Source organism: Lagenorhynchus albirostris, chromosome 14, assembly GCF_949774975.1.
Source record: "Lagenorhynchus albirostris chromosome 14, mLagAlb1.1, whole genome shotgun sequence".
NCBI classification, from domain to species: domain Eukaryota; kingdom Metazoa; phylum Chordata; class Mammalia; order Artiodactyla; family Delphinidae; genus Lagenorhynchus; species Lagenorhynchus albirostris.
The window spans coordinates 23,902,879-23,916,701 of record NC_083108.1 but is presented as its reverse complement, the minus strand read 5'-3'; the positions used below and the strand labels follow the sequence as shown (position 1 = coordinate 23,916,701).

Genomic DNA, 13,823 nt, shown 5'->3' with positions numbered 1-13,823 from the left:
GTTTCATCAGGCTCCTGACCAAACCTGAATATCTCTGAGCATGAGACATTTTACCTGCCTCAGGTGGTTGATATGACATTAAAATTTAAATGGAAACTACTACATGAATAGTAGTAGAACAAATAGCTTCCCCACAGTAGAGTGATAAAAGGGGGTGGAAAGATCTATACAACACTATCCAGCTCAACATACAGCATAGACAGTGGGAAAAGAAAGAAAAAAAATAAAGGAAAAATGCATGACAAACAGAAGACAAAATTAAGATGGTTCACAATAAGTATAATGGATATGTTACCTATTTAAAGATGGGTTTATCACACTGAATAAAAAAGAAAAAAAACCCAGCTACGAGCTATAGCCAAGACACTTTGCTGAAACAAATTCATTCAGAAGAGTTGAAAAGAAAGAAATGGGAACAAGTTTACCATGCAAAAAAATAGTATAACAATATTAATATGGAATTAATATTGGAAAATCAAAGTGGAATTACAGCAAAAATAGTGATAGAAAATGAGGCCTTTTTTTTAACAAGGAAGATACATGCTACTCTTTTCCACAGTAATTGATATTTTGAGCAGGACGTGTGGGCACCCAGAATAAAGACCATTCCCCAGTCTCTCAGACATCATCTAAGTTTGGACCAATGGGATATAGGCAAAACTATTGTGTAGTAACTTCTTGTGTCTGTGTGTGCTCTTGGGAAGGGGCAATTCTGGAGGTCACCATCATTAATATCAATATGGCCACATAATGCATCTCTCACTTGCTCTTACAAAAGGGTTTAAAACTGAGCTCATTTGCAATCTAAATGCACGTGTAGGATGGTAATCAGAGCACTGCGTTGATTTACGTATAATGTTTTAGAGGAAACAAAATGTATGTTAATATTTTATTCATCTTCAAATTGGTTATAAATGGTGCATCCTATGGCTATGGTGTTGCTGCCCTTTCCTCTACAGATTAAGGCTTTTGTCCCATAGTGGGGATGGGGGAGAAACATCTGGGTGGGGTTTCGTGTCCCTTCCATGGTGGCAGATGTTCACTTCCCCCAGGCCTGGATCACAAGAGATGCTTTCTCAAGGGCTCTCCCTCACCTTGGGGTCTGGAGAGAAAAGCAAATTTCCCCCTTGGGCTTCACATATTCTTGGCAGCCCACACTCTGTCTCTACTAGTCTGTTACGCGTTCCAGCTGAATTCTTACTGCTGTCCAGCTGTGTCTACCCCAGGTAAGCCAGTACTCATTCCCTGTCTCTCCCTGAGGGCACCTGTTTCTTCTTGGATTTCATTCTAGTTGGTTGCCCTCAGCTCTCTCATGGGTTCAATAAAAGTTGTCAACTTGCCATTTTTCCAGCTTAAAAAAAAAAATCTTTGCAGTGGTGGAAACAATACGCTTTCCAGGTTGCTGCATCTAGGACAGAAACTGGGAGACAGAGTTGCGTTACTTTTTAAAGGGAAAGAAAAATAAATCATTTTGCTCACTCATGTGTGTAGACTGAAGGGTAATCACTTCTCATATAGTAAATTGCCATTTTGTTCTTTTTTTTTAAGTTTTTTTCCCTCCATTTAAAAAAATTGAAGTATGGTTGACTTACAATGTTTCGGGCGTATAGCAAAGTGATTCAGTTATATATTATATATATATATATTCTTTTTCAGATTCTTTTCCGGTATACGTTACTACAAGATATTGAATATAGTTCCCTGTGCTATACAGTAGGACCTTGTTGTTTATCTATTTTATATATAGTAGTGTGTATCTATTAATCCCAAATTCCCAATTTATCCATTCCCTCCCCCTTTCCCCTTTGGTAACCATAAGTTTGTTTTCTATGTCTATAACTCTGCTTTTCTTTTGTAAATAATTCATATCATTTTTTAGATTCCACGTATAAGCAATATCATATGACATTTGTCTTTCTTTGTCTGACTTACTTCACTTAGCATATATCATCTCTAGCTCCAACCATGTTGCTGCAAATGGTATTATTTCATTCTTTTTTATGACTGAGTAATAGTCCATTGTATATATATACCATATCATCTTTACCCATTCATCTGTTGATGGACATTTAAGTTGCTTCCATGTCTTGGCTATTGTACATAGTGCTGCTATGAATATTGGGGTGCATGTATCTTTTTGAATTAGAGTTTTCTCTGAATACATGCCCAGGGTGGGATCGCTGGATCATATGGTAGCTCTATTTTTAGTTTTCTAAGGAACCTCCATCCTGTTCTCTGTAGTGGCTGTACCAATTTACATTCCCACCAACAGTGCAGGAGGATTCCCTTTTCTTCACACCCTTTCTGGCATTTATTATTTGGCCATTTGGTTCTTATAATCCTGTGAGGTAAGTAATTACTATTCCCATTTACAGACGAGGTTTGGAGAAGCCATGAGAAGCAGCTGGGCTTCCATTCGGTCCTGCCTGATTGCCCGGGCACCACTGCTCTGTGCTGCCTTCTGAGATCATGAGGTGCAAGGGTGAGATTAAGCAGGAAGCTGGTGTACTCAGGTGAGGTTTAAGGACTGAGCTGGGGAATGACAAAGGTGTTTAGGGTAAGGAAAAAGCATGGCATGGCTTGGGGTGGGCTGACGCTTTAGCTGGTGGGCTTCACACGTGGACTCAGTAGGAAGAAAATGCTGGCAGAAAGAGTACTATTGGTTGGAGAAATGTGGAAGGCTTTCTCCTGAGCTTTTTGCTGCCTGCAAGAGAGAGCGTGGAGTCCTCACAATCTTGGAATCTGGGCCCAGTACCAGGGTAGGGGTGGAGTTTCTGCCAGTGTTGGGGAATTTAGGCCTTGGCCCTGTGTGTGGAGCCTGGGGGTGGAGGAGTGTGTATGGGAAATCCATGATGGGGATGGAGCTGCAGGATAACAACCCTGAAGCTTCTGCTCAGAAGCACTCCCACCCCCATGACCCCAAGACAAAGTGTGGGCTTGGAGCACCTTCCTTTAACACAGAGACACACACAGACACACACACCCCGTATTTTTGTGAGTTCCCTTAGAAGGTTTCGATTACATATTTATCCGCTCATTCACTCATTTGTTCATTCATTTATTCATCAGTAAATATTCATTATTTCCAGGCCCCATACCCTGTAACCTGATCTCTCTGAATAAAGGGATGGGGGTGGGGAAAACATGCAGCTGAGTGGCCCTTGCTTCTCTGCTCAGAGATGAACCCAAGTCAGGACCTGCATATGAGACATTAGTGAGGCTCAGTTTTCCAGAACCCCCCACAGATGAGTAACACCCTGGTGTTACCTGGGCAGCTAGCCTGGCCCCAGATCCCTGCTCGAAAGCCCCCTCTTGCTACACAAAAAGCCACAGATCCTCTGCGTCCTATTTGGTACACTGTGCTGTTCTGTCCTAACCTGCTTCTCAGCAGCCCACTCTGATGGACCACCTGGTCCTGAGGCAAGCTTTCCACTTCCAGACCTCTAAGCCTTCCTTTCATCCCTCTGCCCAGCCAAACCACCACACCCTTCAAGGCCCTGCTTAAATGCCACCTCTTCCAGGGAGCCTGCTGTGAATCCTCAAGTTGGGACTAACCTCTTGGCTTTCACATCAGATTGCTTGTACCTCTGTTTCATACTTGACCTCCTTTGGTCTTGTTTCACCAGAGGCTGATCCTGGAGAGCTGGATTATCACAGTCCTCCCTAACTCCCAGGTGTGCTCAGCTATGTTGAAATATGACCAGGCCTTTCCGGTGGAAACCCCTCTGGCCTCCCTTGGCACTGGAGACCAAGTCTGAGCCTGCCTTCAAGACTCTGCATGATCCGGCCTCTCTCTCCCACCTCAACTGTAAACTGCTTGAGAGTAGGGACCAGAGGAAGGCACACTGTATGCAAATCATCTCAAACAGCTGGGCAAACAGAGGTGAAAGGGCTCAGCTCTCGTCCTCAGGCTTGGTGCTTTTGGGGTCTGCCAGGCTGGAGTGGCCTAGAGGAAAGGACTTTCATTTTCCTTGCAGGAGGAGTGAAGTAAAGAAATCAACAAGGACCTGCTGTATAGTACAGGGAAACCTACTCAGTATTCTGTAATGACCTATATAGGAGAAGAATCTGAAAAAGAATGGATATATGTATATGCACAACAGAATCACTTTGCTGTACACCAGAAACTAACACAACATTGTAAATCAACTATACTCCAATATAAAATAAAAATTAAAAGAAAATAATATGAGCCCCCAGACAAGCCTCCCCTCTCTCCTACGGGAGGGTGAAAGACACACAGGAACAATAAGCCCTTCCCCTCTGACATTGTCTGGCTCAGACTGACTCAAGGGCCTCTAAGTATAATTCTCTGGAAGAGTGCTCTGCAGTTGTGGAAAGTCTCCACAGTCATGACCCCTTGGCCTAAATTGTCTGCTATATCCGGCTTCACAGGCGTTTAAAGGAAATGTCCACGTATTTGAGATATGATTCTATCTGATGCCAACCTGATACTACTAGCAGCTCCCACACTCCCCAGGGAGGTGGAAGTCATGAATGGGAAGAAGCCAAGGTCACTGACCTAGAGTCCCAGGCCTAGGAAGGTGCAGAGACATCCAGTCTACCAACCTTGGCCATGGGCTTTTTGCAAACTCAGTTTTCCTTATCTATAAAATAATGGGGTGGGGTAGTTAGAAAGAGTTGGATTCTCAAACTTTTTTCTTCTTGGCTATGGAAACATTTCTTCAACGAAAAGCTGACAGGGGAAGGCAACCATGTGAGGATGCCCTTGGAACTTCTGCTGTGTTTGAAATGGAAACTGGAACCCTGGGACCCTGCTCCTCCCTCAGCTTAAGCAGAAACCCCAGTGCTCCTTTGGGGTCTGTTTAAAAACCCATGAATATAATAGTCAGGTCATGGAAGCAACCCAAATGCCCATCGACAGATGAATGGATAAAGAAGATGTGGCATATATATACAATGGAATATTAGCCATAAAAAGGAACAAAACTGATCATTTGTAGAGACGTGGATGGACCTAGAGTCTGTCATACAGAGTGAAGTAAGTCAAAAAGAGAAAAACCAATATCGTATATTAGCGCATATATGTGGAATCTAGAAAAATGGTACAGGTGAACCTGTTTGTAAGGCAGAAATAGAGACACAGATGTAGAGAACAAACGTATGGACGCCAAGGGGGGAAAAGGGGGGGTGGGATGAACTGGGAGATTGGGGTTGACATATATACACTAATGTGTATAAAATAGATAACTAATGAGAACCTCCTATGTGGTGACCTAAATGGGAAGGAAATCCAAAAAAGAGAGGATATAAGTATACGTATGGCTAATTCACTTTCCTGTATGGTAGAAACTAACACAATATTGTAAAACAACTATACACCGATAAAAATTTTAAAAATAACAAAAATTAAAAAGAAAAAAACCATGAATATGACCCAGCCATTGTACTCCTGGGTATTTACCAAAGAGAAATGCAAACAGGTTCATACAAAAACTTGTACACAAATATTCATTGCAGCCTTTTTGGTAATAACCTCAAACTGGAAGCAACCACCATGTCCATCAACTGAAGAATGGAAAAACAAATTATGTGTTTGTACAATGGAACACTGCCAGGCGATGAAAAGAGTGAATGAATTATTGATATGTGCAACAAAATGAATGGATCTCAAATCGTGATGCTGAGCTGAAGGAAGCCAAACCAACAAAAGTATACGCTATACAACTCCATTTGTGTGAAACTCTAGGAAACGCAAACTAACCTATAGTGACTAAAGGCAGATCAGCGGTTGCCTGGGAAGGAAGGCAATGATTCCAAAGGGCACTAGTAAACTTTTAGGGTGTTGGAAATGTTCCACATCTTGATTAAGGTGACGGTTTATAAGCGTATATGTATACCAAAACATATCAAACTGTAAACTGTAAATTTATTGTATGTTAATTATACCTCAATAAAGTTGTAAAAGAAAGAAAAAAAAAGGCCACCAGATTGTTCTATCTTGGAGAGCTAACTTACAAAAGCACAAAAATTCTCACCAAATCTAGTCCTGGGACCTTGTTCTCGCCAGAGCCTTGTGACCAATGTTGGACCCAACCCCTGTCCTGCTGGCATTCAATGACCCAGCTGGCGAGAGTCTGCAGAGTTTCCAGGAGGCCACCGGAGAAAACCTCTTTGCCTTTTGCTGGCAAAAAACATTAGAATCCACACTTTTCTATTTTCAAGTGACTGCCAGCAAGAGTCCCATAGTCTAACTTGCTGGGTCCTCACCAGCAGGCCTGGTCATGTTCCCATTAATGAGCCTTTCAAAAAGTACTCGACTCTCACCTCCACCCTCGTAGAGTTTTATTTCTGATTAATGTTTAAATCGTCTTCTTGAAAGGGCTTGTTCCCACCTGGGGCTCGCTGAAGACAGTATCAGAGGACCTGTGCCCTGGAACCGCTTCTCCAGAGAGGGGGTCATCATGCGGTCAGCAGATGGAGCTGGGTTCTGGCTCATGGATTTTCCAAACTGTGGAATGAAATGGAAAATACACGCTTGTGCTGTCAGGTGGAAAACAGAAGCAAGGCAGACATTACTTCCCTCTCTGCCGTGAGCCTCCAGGTCCCCAGCAGGACTCAGATTCACCAGGAAAGTACTCAACACGCAGCAAGGTGTTGGTCCGATTGCTTTAACTTTTGCTTTTGTATTCTTTCTCAGGAACTTTAGTGCCTAGTGCTGTGTTGGGCGCTGGGAAACACACAGGAAGCTCATGATTGAGTGAGATGATGATCCAATCAGAGGCAAGACGGGGGTAATGAAGTTCAGTGCTGGGGCAGGGCAGTCAGTGCTACTTCAAGCCCACACCAAAGACATTCTAAGTGTCCTTATGCCTCTAAAATGTTAGGAATTAAAGAAAGGGGAGAGGGACTTACCTGGTGGTCCAGTGGCTAAGACTCGGTGCTCCCAATGCAGGGGTCCCGGGTTTGATCCCTGGTCAGGGAACTAGATCCCACATGCCGCAACAAAGACCCCCTCGCCACAACTAAGACACGGCACAGCCAAATAAATTAATATTTTTTTAAATAAAGAAACGGGGAGACCCTCTGGCCTAGAATCATCAGGCAGGGAGGAGAAGGCTAAGCCTTAGAAAACACGAAGGAGAGGAAGAAATGGTAAGAAAGTCCAATGATAAAGGCAGAAATAAATGTAGTAAGACAAATAGAGTGGAATTTAATTTGATTGGACACAATGCTGAGTGTGACAATAATTATGTGAAAATTGAAAAAAAAAACGGAAATATGTTAATTCTATAAGTAAATGTACCCCACTGGAAATATACATAAACTACCTGCAGGGAAATTCCTCAGACTGAAAACAAGGGTAGTGTCTGATGAGAGCATGGTATAATCAAGCAGAACTTTGGCTTTATCTATATTGTTTAAATATTTTATAATTAAATCATTCTAAGATATCTGTGAAATTTTCCTTTATTATTTATTTTTCAATCTTTTTTATCATGGTAAAATATATGTGACATAAAATTTACTGTAATAGCCATTTGTAAGTGTACATTTCCGTAGCATTAAGTACATTCACATTGTTATACTACCATGGCCACCACCTACCTCCCAAAGGTTTTCATCATCGCAAACAGAAATTCTGTACAAAATTAAACAATTACATCTCCCAGCCCTGGTAACCACCATTCCACTTTCTGTCTCTTTGAATTTGACTACTCCAGGTACCTCATATAAATGGAATTATACTATATCTCTCCTTTTTTGCCTGGCTTATTTCACTTAGCATAATATTTTCAAGGCTTACCCATGTTGTGCCATGGGCCAGAATTTCATTCCCTTTTAAGATGGAATCATATTCTGTTGTATAAACAACACATTTTATTTATCCATTCATCCATCCATGGACTTTTGAGTTGTTGTTACCTTTTGGCTATTGTGAATAATGCTTCTATGCACACTGGTGTACAAATATCTTTTCAAGACCTTGCTTTCAATTCTTGTGGGTATGTACCCAGAAGTGGAACTGCTGGATGATATGGTAATCTATGTTTAATTTTTTAAGGAACCACCCTATTTTTTCCACCGCAGCTGCAGCCCTTTACCCACCAGCAATGAACAAGTGTTCCAATTTCTCCACTTCCTCACCAGCTTTTGTTATTTTCTCCTTATTTTGGGGATAACAGCCATCCTAATGGATGTGAAGTGCTATCTCATTAAAGTTTTGATTTGCATTTCACTAATGATCGGTAATGATGAACATCATTTTATGTGGCTCTGTGAATTTTTAAGTAATAAAATATTTAGAAGATTTCAGCAATGAAAAGGGGAAAATATAATGGAATACCAGGAGAACCTCATACATATATCTTATCTCTTCAAATATTTCCAATTTTCAACAGACATGATGTTTGCATTTTTGTCTTTCGCCACATGGAGTAGTTCTGGATGGTGGTGAGACAAACACTACCACGTCCATCTCTGAAATGTGATCTGTCTGTGCAGGCGTCAGTCTCCAGAGAAACTTTGAAGCTGTACTGCTTCTCTGTGTTGGTGGTCAGACAGAGGTGTAGGGGTCAGGGATTTGAGAAGGTAGAGGAGAGGTGAGAGAGAAGGAACGTCCTATCAAAGAACATATTAGATAAGGAAGTTAGAACCCCCCTGAGCAATTCACAGCTGTTTTCCTTCTAGGTGGGTCTGAATAGACCTAGATAAGGCTGGTCAGCTGCCTCGTGCCTGGAAAGCAGCCTCTGCACAGGTTAAGGGCAGTTTGCAGGTGGGGGACCTGCTTGTTTCTAAGTAGTGGTGAAGACACAGTTTTGGCTGAGTTCAGACTTGCTTGGTTTCCAGAGAGTTTCTAGAAATGCCCCTAAACAGCTGTTAATTAATCCACAGAGTTTAAAGAGACTTTCTAACAGGGTGTGGGCAGTCTGGCTGTCTTCACTTTATTGCGCTTGCTATTTGCAGAGTGGGTTCAATAGCTTTTTCTCCATATGCCCACTCACCTCCATCTCCGGTCAGTCCTGTTACCAGGCTTCTGACTCAGGGAGGAGCTATATGTGAGATGCAACGAAAGTCAAAGTCAGCACTAAGACTTCTTGGCTATCTCTGTGAGCAAAAGTTCAAGGTATTTCAGTAAAACGACTCTCTCTTGATATAACACATTCTTTACTAATTTTGTTCCAACTGGAAGTTGAGCTGGAAAACTCAGCTTCGCTGACTTCAAAACCTAATTTCAGCCTCCTGGGGTATTGTAGTGTTTATTAGTTTTAAAATAAACGAAATCCCCTTTAAGTTCCCAGAAAGAGCATGTTACTGTACTGGGAGATTTCCAGTTGAGGAAAGTGACCTCAGAGTCATTTACTCAAAATCTTGGCATGATTGCAATTCAGTTAAAGAAGTTTGAAGACCCCGCCTTTGAGGGCCTCCACCCCACCATTCCTTCTGAGGGGACCGTCATCTTCTCTCTGGCAAATCTGCCTTTCAAGATCTGGCTCAGGCATCATCTCTTTGTAAAGCCTTTCTTGGCTCCCCTGCACAGTGAGAAACTCCCTCCTCTCGGCTCATACAATTACCTTGAGAGCGCTTAGAATATCCAAGTCGGTTCCGGTGGAGACCTTTCCTCTCTCCCACTAGCCTAGAACCTTGCAAAGTGTCTGGCACATAATAGACCTTCAGAAATGTGTTTGTGAAGAGTTTTCACTTCATGCCATGGTTTCTGATTGGGTATGAACCAGACTGGACCAGGCTCCATATTTTTCGATCCTGGTTTCCTTTGAGGACAGGAGACTGGGAAGAGGCCACCAGCAACACCATTGCTGGGATCCACCGTGTCCCTGTGCCCTGTCCTCATAGGATGCTGCTTCCACAGTCAGCTCCTTTTACTCCCATAGTCAGAAGGGGGAGGTGGGGGTTATATACTGAGAAAAACCACAGCCTATAGTTCTAGGCACTTTGCCAGAAACTTGATCCCAGGACAGCATCCTGCCAAGCTGCTCTGGACCAGGGCGACTCTCGGCACTTCCTGGGGGCTTCCTGACTCTGGGAAAACACGAGCTCCCTGGTGCCAGGGCCAGAAAAGGGCTGGAGACTGCTAAGGGGCTGCCGGGAAGCTGCTGTGCAAGCTCCTTCTCTGCTCAGATTGTGGAGGGGAAGGCATGTCAAGGACACAGCTGTTTATGGGATGCTTGCTGGCTGCCTGCCCCCTGCTCTGTCCGTTTAGAACCATCAGCCTGTTGCCTGACTCACTGTAGCCAGCTGATCCTACCATCAGAATGTTAGTTTATCCACCTCCAAATGAACATCTCATGCAAGGTGCTAGATGTGTGCCTGTGCGTGGAAACAGCCTGATTTTACGAGAAAAGCTTGTGTGGATTGCTTTTATGCAGGCTGCTCCTGGCAGAATCTGGCCTAAGATTTGCTTGTGTTGTAACATGCCACCACGGGGAGAAATTGGGGGAAGGGACCAATGGCCTCTATCTACTTCCCATTCTTAGAGGTTACTGAGAGAACATGCTGGAAGACCAACCAAATTAGCTTAGGTCATTCCAGCAATCATGGAGTCATAGCTTATCCTAACATCAGAACGAAAGTAGAAATTAAAAATTACCCTTGAAAATCCCTTAAATTTCCCCACAATTACACCACACATAGTTTTGTGTATGTAGCCCGTCATCAGTTCCTGTCATTGTTAGTCAAGGCGTCTCTAGGACCTGTAATTTATTATTTCATTTCTTCTTCAAGGACCTTGGCAAAACCATCATCCATCTGCTTGGCCACTTGCAGACAGGCTCCACTCTCTTGGCCACTGGTCAGGAACCACTCTAAATGACCCATACTTTCATTTCCCAGGCCTTGCCACACTGTTCCAGACCCGATGGCATCCACTGCTGTCGACCATAAACGCTGCAAGAGGAGTGATGTCTAGAGGTCAGGTTTAAAGGAACAACTTCTGTGCCTTCCCTGTGGAGTAGCTAAAAGGAAGAGCCCTGAAGAAGCAGGGACTCTCTAGAGACCTAGATACCAAAAGCCAAGATGAAGACAGCTAAACGGGACATTCAAAACTGGGCACAGGGAGACAAAACCAACACTTTTTTTTTTTTTAATGAATAGCTCTCCTGAAAGTAAAAATTTTAAAAAGTAAGGAACAGTGTTAAAGATATTCATCTTTTAATATTCTACAAACACTAGAATGATTTATGGTGACCACAGAGTTCCAGGGAGAATCTGTTAATGGCACAATGTGAAAGGGAAAAAACCACAATGGAGCACACGGTATTTTACCTTCACTCTGACATTAGCTAAGTAGAGAAACAAAACTAGGAGAGAATACACCTGAATGGTTGTGTTACAATGATGGGATTATGAGTGAACAATCTTACCTCTTCTCTGTTTTCCCACTGTCTGCAATATGGTTATATTATTTTAATCATTCTTTAACATTATAAACATAGGAAAGGTATACAAAGAAGTTAGAGGAAAACCATAATAATGGTTAAATCCAAATTACTGAAAGCAGCCACTGGATTTTGTTAAAAGTTTTTGATAAATCACTGTTCCAAATGCAGAGAGAGACACAGAGAGAGAGAGAGGAACTTGGTCCTTTAAAGCTGATCTATCTTGCAAAGGTTGCTCTAGACCTAGGCAGTACTCCAGAGGGGCTAGGTCTGGTCTTGCAAGGGTGGTGGGTATTGTAGTATTTTTCTGGCTAACCACATTCATTTCCCCAATAAAAAATTGTTTTCCAAAATTTCTATGTTAATTATTGAACCATTTAGATTGCCAAGACATCTGAATCTTGCTTTCACCACCTCTGGAATGTGGACTGCTTCAAATGCTAACTGGCCACTCCTAGGATGTGCATTAAAGTTAGCTTACAACTGGAAATAACAAAATGTGCACCGATGGGATTCCTTAAATAAAATGTGGAACCATTGTGTAATGAAACACTCTGCTGTTGAAATGAAAACATTAAGCTGGTCTGGGAACTGGTGCGGAAAGACTTCCAGGATGCAGGATTCGGTGAAATGAGCAAGGTGCAGCTGTGGAGGTGAGGAATATGTTTCGTTTTGTGTATGTGGAGGTGGAGGGGAATGAGAATTTGTATTTGTTTTTGCTTATAATTGCGAAAAGAGTCTCTGGAAGGATACACAAGAAACTAATAAGTTCCCTCTGAGGATAGAGGTGGGAAAGGGGATTGGAAATAGGACCAATAAGTGTAGGAGTGGAATCAAGACTTTTCGCTGTAATACGTTTTGTACTTTGATTTTTTTTTAACCATGTGAACGTATTACCTATTCTAAGCATAAAAATATGTAAGCTGATTTTCACATACCTACATCCTACTGTTTATACCAAAATATCATAAACAAATTCCAACACAGGCACTATGACAGTGACCCTCAATCCTGGTGTCACTTTTAAGACAGTTCTTCTCGAACCAGGGGGGCCAGGTACACAAACTCACGGGACAAACATCTTGCTGGAAGGACAACAGAGGTAGGCATAATTGCAGAGTAGAATGTAGCTTTGCTAAAAGCCCTCCTGGCTATCTGCACACAACCAACCGTTGGCCTTTGGTCCTGTGGGGTGGAATGAGCAATGATCAGGGGGTCTCTCTGTGCCCAACATGATGTGAGGGGCAGTTCCTTGTGAGTTTCATCTGTGTGGGGTTTATGGACTTTCTAAAGCCAATTCCATTTGGTCTCCACAGCACCTCTGGGAAGTAGTAAACATTATCCCCATTGACACAAGAAGAGACTAGGGCTCAAAGCCCACATGATTGGATTAAAGTTATTTGACTGAGGTAACTCCTGGATCAGTCTTTTTATTTTGACCCACGACAATGCCTATGTTCTGCTGAGAATTTGTGTATTTCTGCATTTAGTCATTTAAGACAAGAGCTATATTGTCTTGCTCTTGACCTTTGTTGGGTTTTTGCTTTTATTTACACGGTGAATTTTCCTGACGGTTTCGAGGAAAGTCTAAATACACAGGAAATCTGGGGGAAATGAAAGAAGAAAAGATAAATCGGAGCCAAGAGTCTTCACTCCCTGCAACCCGGGAGCCCACAAATGTGACTCTGACCTTTCTCACAGCCATTGCTAAGTTCCTCCTGCCTCGAGGAATGCTGGTAGAATGGCAGGAGGGCAGCACTACGACAGCTGAGGGAGCTAACGTCGCCATCTATAAGGAGAGATTGAAAGAAAGTCCGGAAGTTGAGAGGCTCTTCCTTTCTTATAGTGACTCACAAAGGAGAAACCCTGCACCCTTTCCAGGAGTGAGGCAGGGGTTGAGCTGTTGATTGTTGCTCCTTATCAGTATTTCCGCTCTGACTCACCCACCTGCAACACTCGGTCCAGAGCAGTTGACACCCTGTAAAGGGTGGGAGCACACAGGGCCACCTCCCTGTGCCATTTGCCCCCTGATCTAAGTGGCTCACATTTGAATCACCCTGATGCTCACCCAGGAATCAGGACATGGCTTTTTCTCATTAGACTCTTCTTTTTTAAAAAAATAATTAATTAATTTATTTGGCTGTGCCGGGTCTTAGCTGCGGCACGTGGGATCTTCGTTGCAGAGCACAGGCTTCTCTCTAGTTGTGGCCTGTGGGCTCAGTAGTTGCATTTCCCTGCAGCATATGGGATCTTAGTTCCCCGACCAGGAATAGAACCTGCATCCCCTGCATTGGAACGCAGATTCTTAACCACTGGACCACCAGGAAAGTCCCTCGTTTGACTCTTACATTAACAGGAAGAAAGGTAAGACAGGTGAAAAGCATTGCTTTCACTGGAGGGAAATCAAGACCTAAAGCAGGAGACGGAAAGGACCTCGCTTGGTTTAAGGCTCTGTCACCACCTTGA

At 42.9% G+C, this 13,823-nt stretch overlaps 1 protein-coding gene across 1 annotated transcript in view; it reads right to left on the bottom strand.

The window, feature by feature from the left end:
* The window catches only part of LOC132532180 (cytochrome c oxidase assembly factor 8), an 85,335-nt gene extending 76,363 nt beyond the window's left edge, over window positions 1-8,972 (bottom strand). The window contains exon 1 of the mRNA XM_060170498.1: window positions 8,967-8,972. Coding sequence (XP_060026481.1) covers window positions 8,967-8,972 — 6 coding nt within the window. The remainder of the gene's footprint in view (window positions 1-8,966) is intronic.
* Between the last annotated feature and the right edge of the window lie 4,851 nt (window positions 8,973-13,823).